Source organism: Brachyhypopomus gauderio, chromosome 3 (genome assembly GCF_052324685.1).
Source record: "Brachyhypopomus gauderio isolate BG-103 chromosome 3, BGAUD_0.2, whole genome shotgun sequence".
Taxonomy (NCBI): Eukaryota; Metazoa; Chordata; class Actinopteri; order Gymnotiformes; family Hypopomidae; genus Brachyhypopomus; species Brachyhypopomus gauderio.
Window position 1 is genome coordinate 25,206,183 of NC_135213.1, and position 23,173 is coordinate 25,229,355.

At 45.9% G+C, this 23,173-nt stretch overlaps 2 protein-coding genes across 5 annotated transcripts in view; both read left to right on the forward strand.

Annotated features, from left to right (window-relative positions):
* The window catches only part of pcdh15b (protocadherin-related 15b), a 139,680-nt gene extending 128,284 nt beyond the window's left edge, over positions 1-11,396 (forward strand). For 2 of the 4 annotated variants that reach the window (XR_013130091.1, XR_013130092.1), the window contains 2 exons: positions 1,000-5,358; positions 5,877-5,909. Coding sequence is in view for 2 of the 4 variants with exons in the window: in XM_077000627.1 (XP_076856742.1) it covers positions 5,337-5,358; positions 5,877-5,912; positions 6,306-6,379; positions 7,604-7,733; positions 10,134-10,703 (832 nt within the window). In the remaining 2 variants the exon portion in view is untranslated. Of the gene's footprint in view, positions 1-999; positions 5,359-5,876; positions 5,913-6,305; positions 6,380-7,603; positions 7,734-10,133 lie in introns of those variants that run through there. The other 2 variants (XM_077000627.1, XM_077000628.1) reach the window with 2 other exon arrangements.
* Positions 7,750-10,124, forward strand: LOC143510838 (uncharacterized). Its single transcript, XM_077000629.1, has one exon. It carries the CDS (start codon positions 8,191-8,193, stop codon positions 9,409-9,411), a length of 1,221 nt encoding a protein of 406 aa, XP_076856744.1. The 5' UTR covers positions 7,750-8,190; the 3' UTR covers positions 9,412-10,124.
* Positions 11,397-23,173: the final 11,777 nt, after the last annotated feature.

Genomic DNA, 23,173 nt, shown 5'->3' on the forward strand with positions numbered 1-23,173 from the left:
AAAATTATGGGTAACTTAAAACACATCAACCTGGTTTCCAAAGATATAGCGTGAAGTGAATGCAAAAGTTAAGTAATTGAAATGCAATGAAAATAGCTGTTAGAAAGCCTAATTAATTTTGTTGATATGCTTCTGAGTGGCACTGCAGTAGAACGGAGTTAATTTAAAATAGGACTGTTAATGACTACATATGTCTGAATGTTTTGATTTTTTGTGTCCCAGTTTTTCAAATTGAATGTAATGTTTGTTAGACAGAAACTTCACCCACCTGACTGCGACAGACAGCAACTGCCTTGTACTAAAATCAATACATCTTTAGCTCGCGTTAGCCAGCGTGTCGTTAGCAGGGGCTGAAGGTAAAAAGGAAAGTAAATAGTCTCCTCACAAGATGGACCCAAAAGTACTGCATAGGTACTGCAAAGACAACAATGAAGGAGCCAAGTCCTGAGAACATCACAGATTGTTCCAGAAACACAATTTTATCTTTGTTGTGGTTAGCTCTTATCTACAGCACTGCAAATACAGCACCAGTGCCATTTTAGACTGGCTGTACCCTGCCTTTTCTGAACATCTCATTCTTCCTTTTCTTTCTGTCATTCCTTCTCTATATTGGATATCAGGCCTAAGTAAGTGAACCTTACTGTTGTTTGCTAGCTGTGGATCCTGCCTTAGTACTGCTATCTGATTGGTCCCTTGTTGCTTCTGAGTAGGCTGATAGTTAATAGATAAGATACATCCTCTCTTCAAAAAAGCAGTAATTTGTTACATAGTATAGATCAAATTCTGCCATATTAGGACTTGTTTGATTGTGAATGAACATGATTTGTCAGTATATGATTTAGACACCTCCCTGATATGCTGTAGTGCGTTTCAAGTAGTGCATTATGGGTACGCAGTGACTGTGGTTCATTTGGCTGTAGCTGGATCCCCCTTGGTCTCCGCGGGGCCTGTAGTGGTGCTCAGGGCGCCTGTGTGTGTCTGCCATTGTGCTGAGTGCAGGGGTCAAAGGTGCGTCGTGGAGGAGGGCGACCATCGCCGCCTCATCGGCTCGTTGGCCTCACGAGCCATCGCTGCCCACAAGCATACGGCGGCCAACGGCGTCCTGCTCAACAACCTGCCGCGCTCCGAGAGCAGCATCACCTTCCTGTCTGATGAGAACCCACTGACCACCATGAACCCTCTTTACCACGATGATGACGACGGAGACGGCAGCCCCGAGCGCTTGGCAAAGGTTTCAGGCAGCAGCAGGGGCTCTGTCCCGCTCTGCTCCGCCCACCGGCCGAGACACTCGTGGACTCTGCCGTCCAGGCTGCACAGGCGGGAGGCGGGAGGTGGGCGGAGCCGGCGGGTGGTGATGGACCCCGTGCAGCAGGAGCTGCAGCTGCTCGGGGAGCTGACGGAAGGCTTGGGTGAGCGGTGGCTCTGCAGGCCCAAGTTGACGGTGAGGGAGCAGGCCAAGAACTTCGAGGCCATGCAGGAGATGATGCAGAGGAAAGGGCGCGACTCGCAGGGCTCGCTCTCGCCGGACCTCGCGCCCTCAGCCCCCGACGAGACGCCGCGGCCTGTCAGGGCAGGATCAGGAGACAACACCTTCCCTCCAGCCATTGTCATCTCCCAGAGCGACTGCACACCTCCACCCAGCCGCAGGCCGACCCCTCCGGCCACGTGCAACTACAGATTGGCTGCCTACCTCGAGGAGGAGGCCTATGAGGTTAACTTGGAGATCATTCCCGACCCTCCCGATGGTCCGGCACCTCCACCGCCTACGGACGCAACCCTACCTGCCACTCCCACTCCCCCACCTCATCCTTCCAGCCCTCCTCCTCTATCACCACCCACTCCACCTCTCCCAAGCCCTCCACCCCCTCCCCCTCTCCCACCCTCCTCCTCACCTGCCCCCTCCCTGCTCATCCTCCCATCCCTGCCTCGGGTGACGTCTCTCCGGCCCGTGTCCCAACGACTTCCTCCACCGCCCCCCCCAGCCGAGACCGAGCCTCCCACAAGAGAGCTCAAGGGGATCCTCAGAACCATCCGGAACATAGCAGACATCGAAAAATCCGTCGCCAACATGTACAGTCAAATAGACAGAAAGCAGCAGCCACCCAAGGTGGCACCAAAGCCACCAGCGCCCATAAAAACACAGACAGGCGGATCAGAGACAGAGACGGTGCTGAAGGCGGAACCTGTCCAGGAGGCAGGGACCATGCAGGAGAAGGAGACCATGCTGGAGGCGGAGCCTGTGCAAGAAGCACAGAATCAGAAGAACCCAAACCTGTCTGTCTTGGAAGAACTGGAGTCGAACTTTCCCTCTCAGTCCACTATGTTATGACTCCGCCTTCACTCCAACATTGCTTTCTTCTTTTTTTTACCTGTCTCTCTCTATCTCTCTCTCTCTCTATCTCTCCCTCTCTCTCTATTCTGCCATCTCTCTCAGAGACCCCTAATTTGATATTGTTATTTTTACTATCTCTTGTCATGTGTTCACACTCCCTGTAATACTGTAAATCTGTAGCTTAGAATGTCCTTGGTTTTTGGGAGCAGACTAAGAGAAGTGAAGCTCAGTTTTTCTGTTTCATGGTTTAGATTTGAATAGAATTATAAAAGCTGAATTAGTTTGAACTCATTCAACTTTTTTCTTTGAATCAGTTCTTTATCCATTGGGCTTCTTTTATTGGGCAATACATTCTGACACAGAATAAAGCTTTGCACTGGGTTCACTGCATGCTCTCTTCCCTGACCCCTTCTCCTCCTTCCGTCTCTCTCTTTTCCTCTGTCTCTTTCGTTCTCACTTTTCCTCTCTGTCCCTCTTTCTCTTTACTGTTGGCACAGCATGTACAGGTTTGCTCCTTCATCCATTATGGAAAAGCCTACCAAACAAAGTCGTACATCTCTCACATACAGGCCAGAAGAACCTCAGGCGCGCAGCCCCCGTTGCTGCCGACAGGAAAGTGGGGAAGCGTCCCGTCATTTTGAATGGCAGAGTAGCCCCCATCGGCTGGAGCTGCGGTGGAGAGGCTGCCAGTCACGCACATTACCCTGCCCTGGCTTTGATTTACCTCTCTAGTGCAGCCATTACAGAACACGGCAACTGTCTCACAGACACGCCTCGTCTCCCACTGGGAACGTCTGCTCAGGAGCAGAAGTGTGAGGTGATTGGGCGAGGTGATGGAGTAGGCTCGCCTCCCACGCCGAGTGCTCCGTGTCTCGGTACGGCTTAATGCTTTTGCAGGTGCTGCCGGCTTCAGCGCGTCTGCTCGCGCAGAGTTTTAATCGCAGACCCCATCGATTGTGCGTAAGGTGCGTAGGGTGCTTGCGTGCGCGCTTGTGTGTGGATGCGTGCGTGTGTTGTGTGTTGTGCGTGGGTGTATGCGTTTGGCCCCACGACCCCTAACTCGGAGTTCGAAAGGAAACGTGTTGCTTTCGATTCAGCTGGTTTCCTCTTAATCCCAGCTGTGATTATCGCTTTGTTAATGACAGAATCCCACATTATGGCGACCAGTTGTTGTCATCTCGCATGAATATGCCTCCTCGCCTGACAGAAGCGCATTGTGCGTTTCGAGGTGGCAACGTTAGGATCTCCTGGACGACCGCGTTGACTGAAATGGAAAGGGCGGGGCTTGCACAGCAAGGTGTTTGAGTGATGTTCTGTGTATTGTAATCTTTCTGACTCAGTGGTCTCTCTTTGTTTGGTGCACAGATTCAGTCATCCTGCAGCTCCCTGAGCTCTCGTCTCTGTGCTCTCTCATCATTCTTTTATAGGTCATCTAGAGCTCTGTTCTCAAATACGAATCAGGCAGAGCTGCTGTCATAACATATCTGTGGCTCGAAGGAATAAACGCCATCTTTATTGCATTCTAAACAATGCGGGCATGTCTTCATCACGTTTAAAACAAAAGGGCGTGAAGACAACCGGACTAAACTAGGCACTTACGCATCCGCCAGGAAGCTGTGGTTAGTCATCCGAGTTTGAATGTGCAGAGGCACCTAAGCTTCAGAGAGTTTTACAACAGGCCAAGTCTATAGCCCAGTTTTTCTCCATATGTTGTATAGACTTATATACTGAAATGATGGGCATTTTGGACGCGATTTACACTCTTTACAGCACTGGAGAAAAGCCCGTTTCATAGCCAGACTAGCAGTCTAACTTTGTTTGGGCTGACCCAACTAAGCCGAATGGGGAAATGGATCCCACTGCTCCAACGTGTGGGCTGTGGGTTTACACACACACTTGCGCACACACACACACACCTACTCATGCGCACACACACCCAGACACACATGGAAATCACCCATGAAGACCCTTGAAATCCATGGATAATTATCTAGTGGCGAGTCCTCAAATCAATCCTTCACTACTCTCCCATTGTATAGCGATTATGGTGATTGGCTACCCACAGTCAGCTGACCAGAAAGGGTTCCAATCTGTGGCCTCCCCTTTCGTCTGCACCCCCACCCATTCCCCTCTCCTCCCGTCCGGAATTGAGCATATTTCCAACCCTATTTCCCCCTTTCTGCAAGGCTAAAGAGAGCACAGACCCCCTCCATCCTCCACCTCATCTGGACGGGCATGTGCCGGGCATAGGTGCAGCTTGGCAGCTCTTTCACAGATGCGGCGGGCACGTGCTCCTCCAGTTCACAGTGTGAAGTGGTGCTAATTGAAAGCGGCCGGCCTTCAGCCTTCAGGCACGGCTCCCCCGGGCAGCTGGTGCCTTTCGACTCCAAACCCAGCACTCGGGCCCCAACTACAACCAGACTTCCATTAGCCACCGACGGCGAGCCGCACGATGAATCATAGAAAACAGCACTTAATCATTTAAACACAAGCTGACGTGCTCCTGAAATTAATTTTAGAACTTTGGTAAAATTTTGGCCTGTGATTAAAATCTACCCTTTAGTAATGGACTTTTAAATCCAGCTCTATCCACACTGCCTTTTTGTTTTCTGTCTCTGTAACACTTCCTCACCGCATTTTTGCTGCGTTTGATTCCTCTCACTCACACATACACACCCACACACACATGCACACACACACACACACACACACACACACACACACACACACACACACACATCCACAAGCGCACATTTCCTTGTATCTCCATTATTAAACAGAGTGAAAAAGCCATAAAAAATGTAGGCCAATAAGAATTATTCTTGTCTCTACCACGTAGTTTTATAAGTGATCTCAACCTCATGAATTTAAATTGGAAAAAAACGCCACGTCGTTCCAGAGCAATACCTCAGCTTCAGATGCAGAATGAGGAAATAGTTTTCAGACGTTACACAGAAGTGGTTTGTCGTGATGATCTGACTGATGTGTTGTTATCTCCTCACAGGAGAGGGTACGGACATCAAGAGGTATGTACTTCCATTCCTTTCATTTAAATTACGCTGAATGTGTGGCCCACCTCCACACAGTTTTGTTGACACTCATTTTTATCTGTTGATGGGCTGATTCTGAAGACAAGCATTTACTTTTAAATGTGCTTTGTCATTTTTTCGCTGTTTAAAACTGCTGGCAGATGAATCTGTCCATCCTCAACTTACACTCAAAAAACCACCTATTGTTATTGTTAGTCGTGACATTTCTTTTTGGAACTTCCAGGCTCAGAAGAGCAATGTACTTTAGCATGTAGCCACCTCACAAATAAATTCAGTTGTTCTTTTAACAAAGCACTGCCTAAACAGTAATGATTTTTAGCACTGCGTCTACCCTCTTCTCTGTCTTGTCTTCCCTGCTCCTGAAGTCTGATATTTCCTCTTTGTCTTCCGCCCCTCCATTCCACCCTGATTTTCCCCCAATTTTACCCTGATTTCACCCTAATTTTACCCTGATCCTGCCCTGGTTCATGCCTGATTCTGCTGCCTGCCTGCAGCTGCAGATGCTCCGGCCCTCTCTCCTGCGGCCTGAGGTACCGCACCCCCTCCTCTCCTCCTTTGTGGGCTCCATCTTCTTTACCAAGCTTCTCCAGACGTGTTCAATTTCATCCTAATGCATGCTTACAAACACCGGTCTGGGTCACAGAGCGTCATTTTATAGCAACATTAAAGAGAGCTTTGATATCATATTTGCCTAACGTATCAGCCTGAACGGATGTTTATGTTCACCTGGGAGGGTGAGTTAGACATTTTAGAGACCTCACTTACTATAAATGCTGCTCAGTGCTGCTTGAAGTGAAAGTTGCCTTTCAGATTACTGCACACAATGGCGTGAAGGCTTGCCGCTTAAGTCTCGCCGCTGACCCGTCTTCCTCCTCAAGGATCTCTGCGCACTGCCTGAATAATGACTCTCACTCTGACCGCAGGAGCTGTCTATGGAGTCCGGTATCGACCCAGGCCAGGACTATTACACGCAGGATTACTATAATTATGACCACGGGTGAGTGTGTGCGTTCATCACGCTCCTACGCACAGCTGCCCCACACCCGTGTGGGGTAGGGGACCGTGTGGGGTGGGGACCCGTGCCCATCCCCAGGCCTCCACAGCTGTCACAGACACCCCTCCTCCTCCACCCACACACCTCCTCCGCCTCCCCCTTACCTGTCTCCGCTACGGAGCTGCAGTAGAAGTGCTCCCACACTGGAGCTCCGAGCAGCGCAGCCAGTATTATTGACAAGGCTGCTCCACCTCACCCAGGAATTATGGATCCTGTCATTTTACCTCAGAGGGCTGCAGCAGGCGTCTTCTGTGATAACAGGCGAGCTAATTATTCACCGAGCCGCTCGCCGTGAGAACTGCCAGATGGCGTCGTGCTGAAGAAGAGGAAGAGTGCCGATGCAGATTAATTCATACGCTATGAATTAAGGGCTGGTCCGTTCCCAGTAGCTCCCTGAAGGGAAGGATAATGGCTTTTGGAATCTGGAAGATATGTTTTTTTTTTTTTTTTTTTTTTTTTTTTTTTTTTTTTTTTTTTATACACACAGTTACCTTAAATGAAACTGAATACCCTGTTTTTTTATTTTGATTGTGCGTTTCCACCATTATTATTTCATGTCCTTCATCTTGAGGCGTAACCAAATGTGTAACCGGTGTCCTTGACATTACCTCTGGGATGATTGCTCTCTGGAGACGCAGTTCACCGAGTCTCTGCTAGCTTGCGGGTGTCATTATGCACAGTAAATCCTTCCTGTTTCTCCAATGAGGCCACGCTGCCTCTGCTAATCTGCGCAAAACTTGAGTTCAGTTGGCTTGGAGCTCCCCAGGATCACACGGGTCCTTTAATCAGAGCCTGATGTTACACTGGCCCATACAACACACATCTTATTGGGAAGGAAGACGAGTGAGAGTGAAACCGTACAGAGGATTTAGCCTAAAAAAAGATCATAACTAATCAGTTTAGTAACTACCACAACCTAGAAACATGGCCCCTCCCTAAGCTGTTTATCAGTTCTGTGCCCCATTTACACATTAGCAATTCAAATGTCAAGGGCTGTGGTGTCTAGAGGGGGGTAAAAATACAAAATGCCATTGTTTTCTGTGTGTGCCAGGAGGCATGATTGTCACTGCTGTTGTGAGTGTTTGTGTGTGTGTGTGTGTGTGTATGTGTGTGTGTGTGTGCACGCATTTGCAATAAGTGTAAAATTCCTCCATTTATGCTTTTCAGGTATGAGCTGCCTCAGTACGGTAGCCGGAGGAAGCTGATCTCCCCGGCCGGAGCCTACGATGAGTATGGGGAGGTGATTGTGGAGGATGATGGCAGCTACTACTACAGCCCCCATGAGTCTGAGGGAGAGGTAGCCACCTGTTCTCACCATTTCCAAATGAATATCGAGCACTTCAGTGGGAGTTTGTTACCAGTTTATGCATGTGTATTGATGTGTCTCTACAATGTGCACTCCATATTCAACATGTGCTGTTAAAGCGCCCACATTTCCCTCAAGGATCAATAAAGTACTTTCTGTCTAAGTTATTAAGCCTATAATAGAGATGACATTAGCAGTAAAGCTAAATGACAAATGGGTGAATTGATACATATAACAATCAAAATGTATTGCTTTGCAATCAAAGTAATAGAAATTTGGACTATAACAGGTTTCCAGACATGGTATAAGGCTGGCCCCACCTCCTCCCAACCCTCCCAAACTTGTTCTAAGTGATGAGCTTCCCAGGCCAGTGCAGTCCCAGCCTGGTCCAGCAGAGTGCGCAACGCCTCCTCGCCACTCAAAAGCTGTGACCAAACTCAAAGCCGTGATGCAGCTGAGTAAACTGCTTGCCATTGGCAAAATGGGGTCACTAGCGCCCCGGCACGCTCCATGGAAGAAAGCTCGGATCTATCCAGCGGTGTTCTCCAATGAAAAGACTGAGGATGCCAACGGCCCAAAACTAACCCGAGACCACAGTACCGACAGGCTGCATAACGGCGTGGTTGATGGCAGCTACTTCCAGTTCAGGGAAGGAAAGGGCACAAAAATGAGTCTTGGGAAAATGCGTAGGCGGGCCTCCATCTCCAGGAAGATACACGCCCGCAGGAAGTCTCTGGGCAGCACTAGCAAAAGCGCCAGATCAAGTAATTCAACCAGTTCAAGCAATGGGATTGATTCGGTTTCCCAGGCAACGAGTGATTCGGAGAGGGATTTAGAGTTACAGACTATTCCCAGTGACTTTCTGGAGATGGGGCACAAGGAGCAGCTTCGCAGAGGAGCTGCTGTTTGCAAAATCTCCTCCGACAGAATCAGTGACATGTCCACACATATGTATCCACAGAGACACCAGGAGAGCTCCTATATGAGTAGCTTAGACTCTGATGAGGAACAGGGAACGCCTAAGGACTCTGGCAGAATAAGCCGTTCGAAGGCTAAACAGGATTCCTCCGGAGGTGAACCACAGCCAGATGGAGAGTCTGATATGGACCGGGACTCTGAGACGGAGATGGAAACGGAGCAAGAGACAGAGGCCGAGAAGGAGTCTGACAGCGATAGAGAGTCTGAGATTGAGAAACAGTCCGAGTCAGAGAGAGAGACAGAGACCCCACAGGAAACTAACTCAGAGACTGAAGGAGAGACAGGAGCATCTGAAGAGACCAAAGCGGACATGAGCGAAGAGGAGGATGAAACATTTGAAGAGAACAAGCAGGAGGTGAGTGAAGAGGAGGATGAAGAGAAGGACAAAGACTCAAGCAAGGAAGAGTCGGAGGAGGACAGTGACTCTGCCTCATCTACTGACTTTGTCTCAGCTGGTGTGAAACGGTCCCTGTATTCTAAGAGGGGTGAGAGCTCTAGAAGCCAAAGCAAGAGCAGTTCCTTTGAATTAAGCCTAGATGGCGCCAAACTCTCACCTATATCTGAGGATGAAGAGGAGCATGTGTCAGACAAAACTCGCAGTAGGCCTTTTAGTGACAAATGTCAAGTCTCTACAGATGGAACAGGAGAACCCAGAAGTCTAAAAGAAAGTGCAGAAGAAGATGGGAGCTGATCCAGGTTCTGATGAATCTTCATGAGCTTCAGGCCGACTGTAAGCTGTAACAACCCTATGTTTTTGGTCTTCATACGAGTGTATTCAATGTCTTTCCCCACAACGTTTGCTTTGAACTTCCTGGCTTTCCTGTGTGCATACACTATCCTCTGTCAGCCATGATCGTTTTGCTTCTCTCTGGTCAGTCTGTCCAACTGAGGTTTTGTTCATTAAGCTGGAAAGAAACTATTGAGAAATGGCACTTATTTATTGTTATGAGAAATTGCACTTATTATTTATTTAGATGGCATCATGAACCTGCATATTCATGGGCACAAAAATGAGCTATTGCTGTGTTGTCTAGCAGCAGTTTTAAGAAATTACACCAGCACCACCTGCTGACCAAAATCTCCCCTGGGCACCGGTCTCCCCTCTCAGCACTGGTCTATTTCCTGGTTTTCAGTTAAGAAAACCTGAATCCTGGTTTCCTGGTTTTCAGTTTAGAAATCACCTGACAATGACACTGCATGACATCCATTCAGAAATTATAAACACTAGATTGATGCTGCAGTGTTTCTGAAACCGTTTCTCAAGATTGTGTGCTGTGTGTTGTGAAAGGTGCTATATCTCCCAGCACAAAGTAAACAAAATTTTGAATCAATTTTGAGTTAAGCTTTGTAAACGAGCCCCAGGTGGTGTCCATCACGTCTCTGCCTTTTATGTCTATACTGTTTTCCCTCCAGTATGCCAGAAAGAAGAGGATCAAGTTGGTAGTGGACCGGGAGTACGAGACCAGCTCTACGGGGGAGGACAGTGCTCCAGAGCCTCACCGCAACCGGCTGTCCAGTGTGAGCGCCCACGGCAACATCAACGGGAGTGTGTACCTCGCCCAGAACGGCTCCATCTTCCGCACGCGGCGTGCCGCCCACGGCAACAACGTCAAGCTCAGCTCCCCCATCCGGCTGGGGAAGCACTTCAAGAAACTGGACAAACTAGCCGTGACTCAAGAGGAAAGGGTTCCTCTCAACAGCCCGGCAGCCACGGGAACCGCCACCAGGGGGCAGCACACTGACCCTAGGCCCTCTGGTGGGTCCCAGGCCTCCGGCACCGCAGGCCCAGAGGACGTAGGATCCAGTGCGAGTGTTGCGCAAGAGCGGGAGCAGGCACAGGAGGCAGAAGAGCGAGAGTCCACAGTGGACAACGAGGAGGTGAGGGATGGGCTGGGCTCGCACAGCGAACGCACGCAGTCTGACGAGGAGGAACTCTGGATGGGGCCGTGGAACAGCCTGCACATACCAATGACCAAACTGTGACCTGCCTTGTTATGTAATCCAACACATTCAGTTCTATTGTCTTAATAACAAAACCACATACACAGAGAGGGACTAAATTTGCCACATTACAATTAAAAATTGCACTTTTACATTCTTGCTTTTTCTCAGCCTTCTGAAAGTCATTGGTGAGCTTTGCTCATTCACTCCAAAGTTCATAAGAACACTTGGCTTCTTGCCTGACTGATTAATATCCATGAACAGTTTTTGACAGTTGCTGAAAAACTGTATATGCAAATATTTATTGTTTTTAAAGTTTCTATAGCAAAAATCAAACATATCCACTGAAATGTTATTTTTTTGTAAATGTTTACCAATGAGTGTACTCAGTCATGTATGTACTTTGTGCCACATTAATTTGATGGAGAAAGAGGTGAACATGTTTTTCTTACACAGCGCTGGGAATACTCTAATGTATGCCAATGTTTTGCTGATTTTGTTTTCTGTCTGATAGGATGCAAATGTCAACAAAGCTTTGGTTTATTTCTTCAGGTCAGAAAAAAGGCACATCAATAAACATTCCTGGTCAAGAATGACATTTTCTGGCCTTGTGTGTGTGACAAAGAGAAGCTTCTGTCTTTAGAAAGATCTTAAATTGAGTTATAGCCTACTATTCTTTATTATGAGGTCTGATAACACAGGACTTTATCAGACAAATACCTAAGGGCATATCAATTCAAATTTGTGTGATGACATGCAGTGGTTGATTTATGATCTTAATATTTCTGCAACCAAGGCTTTATTACCGTGATCTTGGGAATCAATGTGGATTTGATCAAATGAATTCCAGTTTTGTCTCATCTACATTTGTGTATCTGTAGGTGATTGCTTCTCAAATCATTTGTTGTATTTAATCCAGGAGATAAATCCTTGTAATATAGGCTTCCAAAGTTTTGACCTTACACAGAGGGTTTGTTTGTTTGTTTGTTTGTTTGTTGTTAGTAGACATGCACACAGGCGCTGCTATGTCTGCATCAGTCTCCAATATTCGATATCTCACCAGAGGGGATATGGCCTGAACCAAGGAGCCATGTTTTCAACAGTCATTCCCCATAATGTGGGTAGCCCCGCTCCAACGCCGCCTCCACCGCTGGTTCTCTGAGCACCACTCAGCTACTCAAATGAGTTTAATCTGGCTGGAGTGCACTGCACTCTATTCCTTTAGTTATTTCTTACATTCATATCACGCCTTGCTCATGGTCACTTAAGACGAATGTTCATATGAATTCAAAAGTGCTTCTATTCTTTATTCCCTGTAATCACACTAAATCTACATTTGCCTAAGATATCCACAAAGATATCACCATCTGTTCATTTGTGGTTGTAAAAAATTACTGATTTAATGTGGACTGTACAGAACAGCTGTTCCTATATTTTCCACTAGGTGGCATGTTCTTTCTTTGCTTCCTTTATTTTTACATTCTCTGTTCTTGTCTTCACAGGTTGTGGCCATCGACTCTAATCTCAACATTTTCAAAAGAGGCCTCCAATCGAGACATGATGAACTTCAAATTAACTATTTAGGAAGATAACATTTTCTTTTCTCTTTCTTTTTTTTTTACATAGCCTAAACCAACTCATGGTAGTCAAATCTTTTTGAATCTGAAATTTTGAAGGTGGAAAGGTAGTTAATTACATGTTAGAAATGACATGGTTACCATCCCTGATGAGCAAAAAAAAAAAAAAAAAAACTTCTGATCTTCAGATGAAGGTACCACTGAAATATTTCAAACAAACATGTCAAAAGTAAACAACCGAGTACATGGTTACAGTACAGTGATTACAGGTATCCTAGCATCGTGGTAATTTTAAATTCTATAATTAACTGGCAGAGCAGAGAGAGAGACGCAATTCAAAGTGCCAGAATGCACATCCTGGAGCTATTGTGCAGTGTTAGGGTGTTAGCGCCTCTTTTAGAAAGGCAGCCACGCATACACACGTTAACTTCTGCCTTCCTGGCCCACGTCCAAGAAAGTCAACACAGCCTTCATGGCTTCAGGTGAATAATAGGTTTGTGGTCATGTCTTCAACTCATTTAAGCCCACTGCTTACAAATGTAGAAAGTTGTCTCAGGCAAAAAGTCTCAAAAAGAAAAATGTTTTTGACTGGAGAAAAAATAATAATAATAATAATTTGATGTGTTTTGATATTACAGGCAGAAAAGTGAATACATAATCCTACCAATCCTCATAGCTCTCTAAGAATACAGAAACGAGTTATTTGAATACAGAAACAAGTAATTTGGTCATTTTGAAGAACTGTAATATGAAAGCTGTATCTTTTTTGGTGTATATTTGCAGCTCTGTTTGATTTCTATGCTGAATGTTCCACATGCTGTGTGATTTATGTCCATAGAGCACAAATTAGTATTTGAAAGATATTTGTGTGATCCTCCTTACAAAAAAAAACACAGAATCAGACGCTTACAACATACCACATGCGTACAGGGTAAATAATACCAATGGCATCCCACCCCAGTATTCGGCTCTTTCTGAAAAGCAGTCCAAATAGAAAACTACAAGCCTGGTAGTCTGGCCCTCATAATGAGGGGTTGCACCAGGCTCTGCTCCAGGGCAGACATCTGAAGATACGCCTGGGCCATCAGGCCACCAGAACCAGTAATATGGCATGTCACAGGGAAACAGAAATGGCCGGCATAATCCCTCATTTGCTGCGGAGCGTGTGTTTTTGTACCTGTGTGTGTGTGAGAGACGTTCATGATGTGAAGCTGGTGCACTCTCAACACGAACTGCTTGGCAGCCAAAGCAGGTTTTTTTTCCTCCTCTAAAAGGAAAAACCTCACTAGGCTTCATGCATCGTGCATGTTTTTTATTAAATGGTACATTAAACATCTCTGCTTCTTGTATATGGTTATTCATTATGTTTTTGTGGGTTGTAACAAACCCGCTGGTTTTGAAGAGGCCGGCTGAAGGAGACTCTGGTCATTACTCCAGTTTTGTTTTCCATGGGTTCGTGTTAGCATAAAAGCTTCTGTGCATGTTCAGATTTGATGAAAGTCATTTGAATCCACAAGCTACCGGGTGTTCCCTGTAGTAAGTCAATCAATGGCTTTGACACAACCATTCCAGCCTGCTGGAGAACATTTTGGCCAGTGTTCCTGTGGGCTTTAATACACAACATGGCATCGGTGGGGCTTCTTGTTAAAGCTGAGAGGAGCGGCATGATCTGTGGTCGCAGCGCCTGCTGGACTGAGGCTGCTGGACTGAAGTGTTGGACTGAGGTTGCAGGATTGAGGCTACTGAATTGAGGCTGCTGGACTGAGGTTGCTCAGTGGGAATGTGGCTGTGTGCTCTCATTAGGCCAAGGACGCGAGAAAACCACGGCATCTCACTCTCCGCACGCTCTATGAAACCTAACAGATCTCTGCCAGGTCTCAGCTGGCTCTGCTTCTCTTGTGCTCTTTCTCCCCAGCACTGAATTTATCCATGAGAAACTGTTACAGCGCCACTATTGCCATTCTGATCTTACAGTACAGAAACCAGACAGACAAGGCAGCACGGCTCAGTAGAAACCATCTGTAGATTCGCCGCTACACTGCAAAATTATGCCAGCTTTGCTCTTTTCAAGCATACATGCCACTGTACATTCACTGCCCAGCATTTGAATCAGGTGTAAAGGTTCGGACCTCCCACAAGCTGTCATTTCTGAGATTTTGAGAAAGATGGGATTTGGGCAGTCTTACTTAGAGGTCTGTGTGTGCCAGTACGATGTGGTGGATCCTAAACTGTACAACACCAGTTAAACACAGAGCGGTCAGTGTGTGGTGGACCATGGGCCTGTTCTGGTGCATGAATCCATATCCTTTCCTTCCCATGGCCCTAATGAGCCTGGCGCCATGAGGCTTTTAAAAGGACATTGGTTACATGACTGTACCATCTCTGTTTCTGAGGTTTAAACTCTGGTTTTAGGTATGTTGGTGTGTTTTGGGATTTTGTCAGCTGATCTGGGATCAGGCCTTTTCCCAGAGAAGAAGCTCCACTGAGGGTGTGCAATGATGGAAAGCACTGCGAATGTTCAGATGTCTTCTGTGAAATGTCATTTTCCATGACAACCGGGACAGGGGCAATGATGTTTTCTTCTGGTAGATGGTGACTTCATCCAGAAATAGATTATATGCTGAACCCACCAGCATTATGCGGGTTATAAAGCATTATAAAATGAAAAGACCCAGAGGAAGCCCCCTTGCTCAGTGATATTGTTATGAGACCCAAGAGCAACACCTCTGCCTTCTAATCCTCAGTTTTCCAAAGAAACATCACATCAGCTCTGGCCTGCACTGGTTTCCGTCAGTGACCAAAGTATTTCCAGCAACAGTGAGCCCCATCCATCAACCCGCTGATGGGCCAAACAAGTGTGGGTTGTGCTGGCCATCATCAGCCGTGCTTTGATCTCTCTGTCATGCTAATGAAGTCATCTCTTAGTCCTAACAGATCCATAGCCACTTCAGTGCATATTAAACCAGCAAACGTGTTTCAAAGCAGCCTTCTTGCTTCACTTCAGAAGCAGTTGCACGTGACTGATTTTGTTAAAGGTACGGCTGGGAAGTGATCACCTGTAGGCCAGCCGGAGTTGGCACACAGTGTGTACACCGTCAGTCCTCCACCAGCACTCAGTCAGAGCTCCGTCTGGGCTCTGGGAGGGGCACGGCGCCAGCGGGGTGGGAGTTCCTTTCATTGGTGACCTCTCCCAGGTTAATTATAAAGAACACGTCCATTCGCTGTAATAATGCTGCTTTCTTCTTCTTATCTTCTTCTTTATGCCATTCTCAATTATTTCTCAGCCATTTCTCAACCATTTACCATCTCAACTATTTCGCATGGCGTTGTTTTTGGCCAAACATACTCTGTGTCAGACAGACAGGCTTTTCTGATGCGCGCTGGGGTTAACGGATGGCTCTGTGGTGTCAGGGTTGGGTTAAGTGCTATTACTTTCCCATTTTCCTCTTACTTTTACCTTCTAGTGGTCAGTCTGCACTGACAGGACCAGCCTATCTGTTAAACGTCTTTCATCATGAGACTAAAGGGAGGTGAAAGAAGTGTAAGTTATAGTTTACAAAGATCATGTCGAACATATGAAATACCTGAAAATGTAAATTATGTAATAGAAAAATATTTAGTATAAAGCATTTTAGATGTTTTCAAAGACAGACAGACTATTATTATCCTGCTTGACTGATGACTTTAATATAAATTTGCTAAATGATTAAATCAATGGGGTGGGCGTGGGGGTGGGGGGTTTGGTATGTAGATATTTGTGTTTTCATGACAAGACTTAGATACATCACCAGACATTATCCACAAGCACAGTTCTCATGGTAACTTAAACTTGTTATTCAAGTCTTCCTCTTGCTATTTGTATTTCATCTCTAGCTTCAAAAGTCCCTAATGGATGTGTAATTACACACTTTGTCATTTATTTTGTCAACTAAACCTCATTTCCCGCCATTAGTCCCTCCCAAAAGATGCCGTCACGATGCCATCATGCTCCTCATCCTGCAAAACTCCCACCTGTTTAAAAAGATCCGCCAGCGTTCCACCCCAGACTGTGAACAGGCGCTCGACGTGTGGGTGGTGGGGGCAGCAGCGGCATGTTAGCAAGCACAGCTGTGTTTGGAGTGCCTCTCCATCCACTCACCGCTGCATGAACAGAACCCATGTCTGCACCAGGACATTCGCCTTGGCCCAAACGTTCATCATGAATCCACGTTCAGGTCATTTCTGCCGATTACTCACCCGCCTGCACATGCCGGGACCCTGTAATGCAGAATGAATGCCAGGCATTTTAAACATAGTTTTGGGAGAAGGTGGTTGCGTTTGTGGTTTGAGACTCATGTAAACTGAACTATGTCCGTCTGGCATTCCACAAAGACGTATCGAGATAAGAGACGTGTTTGAGAGTGCCCTAAACACAGCTCCATTTAACAGAGCCTGGCACTGCGATTGCTGGGTTACACAAGACTGGACTCAGGCTCTGATAGGCTCAGAGCAGATGTGGAGCCTTGAGAAGACTCTTCTGTCACCATGAGGCTCTGACCCCGATATACAGGAGTCCCAGCAGAGTCATAGTCAAGTAGATGCCGACAGATTTATTTAAGTTTCCATATTGCCAATTGTGATTCTGTGGTACACACACACACACACACACACACACACACACACACACACACTAGTGATCACCATGGTGTTGCTGGAACCTTGCAGTACATGCTTTATGAGACGAGCTACAGAAGATCCCACCCACAAGCCTGTGTGGGGCCCAGCCTGGCCAAAATCAGTCAGACTTGCTTATGCCATAGCACTTCTTGCATGTGCTGCAGGACCTAATAATAAGAGAAATTGCATGGAGGGCCCAAAAAGTGGCGACGCTGCTGACAAGACACTCCAGCTGACACTCCAGCTGACACTCCAGCTGACACTCCAGAGTGCAGCTCATACAACAGCAGCATGGAACCTTGTCATTACCCTCTTTACACACACACACACACACACACACACACACACACACACACACACACACACACAGAGCAGCCACTACTCTTACGGGAAAAATTCTGACTGCACAGTCACTCCTTGAGCTGTTGTGCAACCATTTTTGTTTTGTATGAGCCATTAGTGTCTCTGTGCCTAAGTATTGTGAATCACCAGTGTGTGATAGAGATTTTAGGGATTCCTAACTATTATAAGAAGTGTTTTCTGTGACCAGCATGACTAGCAAGATATATATGTCCATGACTAAACAGTCCTGCACCTTCCATCAGTTCAAAAGTATCTCAAATATTGAGGTGGAATTCCTAGAATGGTGCTTGCTTGGAAGTTCTCTGCAGGGAGACAGCTTTTGAGGGAAGAGGGGCTAAATTACAAGGCAGCAGCCAGGAGTGTAATGAGTCTGAGGGAGCCTGGCTGACCCTGGGCGGCGTGGAGGACAGGGAGAAGGGGAGGGAGGGGGAAGGCAGAGCAAGGTGTGAGGCTGGGCCCCAGCCATGATTAATTGCGCTGTTTAGAAGTCAGCTCTCCTAATGGCAGGCGTGTCCAGCGGCGCTACCCACTCCGGTGCCAGAAGGTCTGCCACCACACGCAGACTGGCTCCGGCTCCAGTCCCAGCACAGCCGCACCACTCGCAGGCCCTGGACCACTCGCACCAGCCAGGCCCGCTTTTTACAGTGCGAACAGACATCTTTTGTTGTCCGGATGTCAGGGTGGGAAAAGAAGCTGTCATGTTTACATCATCATTACATTTTTGGCATGTAGAATCTCGGCTGTTTTTAGCAACTGTATTATTATGAGACTATTATGGACATATTATGGATCATGATTATATATTATATGGTGAGTGGTGGATGTTTTTAGACAAACCTTAATCTCCTTGTTGTGAACATATTATTTTCCAGTAAATCCCAGTCTCCTTTAACATTCCATCATGTCTACCTGATTCGCTACTGCAAAGTGTGAGTTTTGGATCAGTGAACGACGACCCAAACAGTTTTCCACGCTCTAGATTCGCAGGCCCTGCCTGGTCCCTGAACTCATAGCTTTTTAACACAGTGATGAGATCTGGAGATGCATGGCCTTGATTTGTAATCGTAGATAAACTCATTAACATTCATTCAAGTGAATGGACCGGAGTCCGAAAGATGCAGGAAGCATTAAAACTTAAAAAACTGCGGGCTTCACCGCTAAATTCCCATGACATTTAATTAATGCCAGGTCTACATACTGTAATCCCTCGTTAATCTCTGTGCTTTTATCATCGGTCACAAAAGGACTATGAATTACCCGAAGACACCGATGTGGAAGTCAGGCAGCGGGGCCGAATAAATCTGGCTTTCTTCCTTAAACTTGCATCTCCGCGAGATGCCGCAGGAAGCATCTGATATCAATTATCATTAACATTGCGGTCAGAGAGTCTGGAACCATACTCTAGGAACAACCATTATCATCCTGTCGCTCTCTTTTAAGTAACACAGATTGTCTAGGCTATCAGACATGCTTTCATGGTTATCTTTCACGGGGGGGAAAAAAAATTCAGTGACTAAACCCAGTTGTCTATTTGAATGCCACAAGTGGACTGTCGTTTTGCACTATCAAAGAATTCATTGAGTTCATAAAAAGGAAATGTGATATGTTAGTGATGACGAATCATCACTGAAATGTGCTGTGGTATGAGCCATTTCAGCTAGAGTGCTCACCTGTTCCACAACTGTCCCAACGTGTTATGAATATTGTAACATAACCCTGGTGTGACTGGTGCACGCCATCTTCAGCCCAGTTGCTTCTTAGTGTCTGCAAAATGTCTGATCCTTTTTGTATTTGTGAGGCCCGGATGTCTTTTTACATGTTTATTTTACTTTTTTTTATTTAAAGCCATTAAAAGTTATGTTTGTATCCTTTAGATGGCAGGTTGAAGGTAGCTGGGAGTTATAGGCAGGTTTGCAGATAATTGTCCTGGTCAAATTCTCGATGGTTCTTCCAGCTCTTTCAAATAGCCAGCCATCAAAGATGATGACAATTGTATGAATGCAAGTGAGCAGAATGTCTGTCAATACAGATTACTGAGTGTATAAATGGGAAATGTGCATGTCTGCTGTGTGCAGCATTGTCAACAGAAAATTGCAAATAGGTCATACTGTCATTCTGACATCATGAACTTAATCAATCCAGCTATAATAATATTTTACCTCACCCTAAAATAATCAGTAAAATAATTCTTTATATTATCCAAAAAAAGCCAAAAGGAAACATAGAGTTCTAATAAGATAACTTGATGTGCTGTAAGTTGCTGTAATGTTTCTTCTTCTCTATAGCTATATCTGACAGACTGCCTGCCATATGACTAATTATTTCTATCTATCTATCTATCTATCTATCTATCTATCTATCTATCTATCTATCTATCTATCTATCTATCTATCTATCTATAAATAGCACATGCAGTGATCTTAACTACGTGTCATTTTGGTGCATTGCGGATCATCTACAAAACCTCACTTATAGTAATTGAATAGGATGGCTTGGTTCCACCACTTCAACATTCTGAAGAAAAGCTCGTCTGTATACCTCCTCCAGGGAACACAGAAACCACAGGAGCTTTCCTTTGTTGGCACACAGGCTTGGAGTCTCCTGAAGCCTTTGGCAGCTTGGCCCTGCCTGTTTGGTCTGCTCCGTGGCACTGTGGTTTTACCAGTCATGCTCTGTCGCCCCTGGGCAATGCCGCGGCGTTCCTGATTGCCCCTTAATTGGCCCTTAAGCAGCACGAGTGCCCCAGTTTGGCGGCCCATGGGTCGGGGAGCTGATGAAGTGATGATGGGAGCTGCAGAATTACCATAGCGACTGTGGAGTGGGTAATGTGCACTGAGCTGCCATAAATACTGCTCATAATGACCAATGACAACTGCCTGGTGAGCTTAAGAAACTTGTAATCCTGCCAAAGTTCTGCACTTATTCTTGAATAATGTCAGAAATCCTGGTTTCAGCAGTTACTGCGCCGGCAACACTGTGTGCTGTAGCCTCATAATGCTTTTAAAATTATGTATTTAAAATTTATGCATTAAAATAACAAATGAAGCGAAATGAAACTAGCATGTACAGCTATGGTATGTTAAATCACATTAATATACAATATTAAAATGTATTTTATTTAATTTCCTCTACCTCTAACCCACGTCTTTGGTAAAGTATTATTTCAGCGGATATTCTTCACTCAAAGTCGTTTTTGCCTAGAACAAATGTAATATGTCGGGGGGGAGCTTATACGTCGGCCAATTTACCCAAGTGAGTCAATTATCAAGTAATTCAGATCAGTCATTCAGTTTGCTGTATGTTGTTCAAGCTGCTTGTCGGCTCACAAACTCCGTCTGGAATCCACATCGGTCGCCGTTAACCTTCTCTTGTCTCCGGGAAGATCCTCCTTTAAAGTCCACTCTTTGTAAACAAGCTTGTTTGGATGGGAAACACCTGTGCTTGGAGAGGAGATTAGGATGCCTCGAGAGGCCTGTTTTGGCCTGATAAGTGAATGTGTAGCGACGCCGTCACCTGTGCGCGGTCTCTGCTCTTCACCGGCGCCACGCCCGGCCGCTCGTCCACCGCTAATAAACAGAGATTATGTGCCTCCCTTAAGGCTACGGATACCTCAGACACGTATCCTACGTTTAACTCAGCCACCACCCTTATATCTATATTGTTGTGGCCTGCATAGTTGGCGCAGCGCCCTCACCACGGGAAAAGGCTCGTTCCCGGGTTTAATGCACTCAAAGAATTGCTACTTGTGAAAGTAGCATTAGCTAACATAAGAGAGTGTTTGTGTGTGTGCATGCATGTGTGTTTTTGTGAGAGATTGTAGTTTTTGAGATAAATTAGGTAGGCTATACTATCTGTTATCAGAATGATGTTGTAATGGAAGTGCTACATCTAATACATCTGTACCCATCGCTAATGATGCTTATGATCAGCAGAAATGTTTAGTAATACCGTTCACTTGTAAAACAGCAGGCTTTTAGTTGGCTTGGCATTTTTCATTCTTTATTTCTGGCTCATTCACTGAAGTGTGTAGAAATGATTTAGGACTACTTTCTATTGTGTATATAGTGAAGTAGGCTACACCACTTTTCCAGAGGAACAGAGTGCTTCTGAATTTGTAGGAGGAGGAATCAGTTTATATTAGAAAAAGTAAAGGTTTAAATCACAGCATTCATGGTGTTCTAAGTTAAGTCAAAGTCAAATTTATTTATATAGTGCTTTTCACAACACACGTTGTCACAAAGCAGCTTTACAATCATATGGGTCCAGATCCCTAATGAGCAAGCCAAAGGCGACAGTGGCGAGGAAAAACTCCCTATAGGGTGGGGATTAGGAAGAAACATCAGGAGGACCTAGACTCAAAAGGGAACCCATCCTCCATTGGGCGGCCCTTTAGCACAAGTCCGTGGTCGCTGGGTGGTTCCACAGTTCCATAGCAACAGTCAAGGCTCCTGTTCCCCGGCCAAGCAGTCTCAGTCCCCTCGGTGCAGGCGGTGGGCCTCAGGCAGGAGCCAGCACCAGCACGACCCTCCATGGCAACAGCACATCCACCGACAAGCCAGACCATCCCCCAGGTGCCTGCAGGTGCCTGTATCCAATCGTCTTGGGTAGAGGCATGCAAAAAGATGGACAATACAGACTGAGTGGACATCAGTTTAAACCACCATTGATATAAATGTACATAGCTCACGTGCCAGTGATCAGCATGTGGCTCCGGCAGGCTAATCTATAGCAGCAAAACTAAAGGGAGGGGTTCAGAGGTGACCACAGGCATGAGGGCTCACTGAGACATTGCTTTCCAGTCAACTCATTGTCATAACTAGAGTGATGCCACGACACAGCTGGATGACAGCATCAACATCTCAGATTACCAGAAATCTCAACGTCTGGGGCCCTCCGAGCCCCTACACCTTACAAGGGGAATATTAGCTGAAGGCTTGATTAAATAGGTGAGTCTTAAGTCTAGATTTAAAGATTGTAACTGTGTCAGAATCTCGGATTGGAGCTGGAAGGCTATTCCATAATTGAGGGGCTTTAAAGCTCTGCCTCCGGCTGTAGTCTTACAAATTTTTGGAACTAGGAGAAATCCAGCATTTTGGGAGCGCAAAGGGCGAAATGGGTTGTAGTAAGCAATGAGTTCACTCAGATATTGTGGGACAAGACCATTTAACGCCTTATAGGTTAACAGAAGAATTTAAAATTCAATGCGATATTTAATCGGAAGCCAGTGTAATGCCGCGAGAGTGGGACTAATATGATCGAATTTCCTAGCCTTAGTTAGGACTCTAGCTGCAGCATTTTGTACAAGTTGTAGCTTCTTTATGGACTGTTTAGAGCATCCAATTGGAAAACTATTACAATCTTGATGAGAGAAAAGCATGGACCAGCCTCTCTGCATCAGCTAATGAAAGTAAGTGTCTCAGCTTGGCGATATTACGTAAATGGAAAAAGGCAGCCTTAGAGACATTGCATATACTGTATGTGTGTCAAATGAAAGATCCGAATCAATAGTGACACCTAAACTTTTTGCAGTAGATTTAACCATCTAGGGTAAGGGGAATATCAGCCCAATTGCTCCTAGCAGCTTTAGGCCCAAGAATCAGCACCTCAGTCTTATCAGAATTTAGTTGAAGAAAATTTGATGCCATCCAGTTTTTAATGTCCTGGACGCAGTTCTCAATCTTGAGAGTTGTAGTGATATCACCTGGATTAGAAGATATATACAACTGAGTATCTGCGTAGCAATGGAAGCTAATACCATGCCTACAAATGATGGTGCCCAGTGGTAGCATATATAATGAGAATAATATGGGGCCCAGCACAGATCCTTGTGGGACACCATACTTTACCTTAGAATGCTCTGACCATTCGTTATTTACTAGTATAAATTGGTAACGATCTGTCAGGTAGGACCTGAAC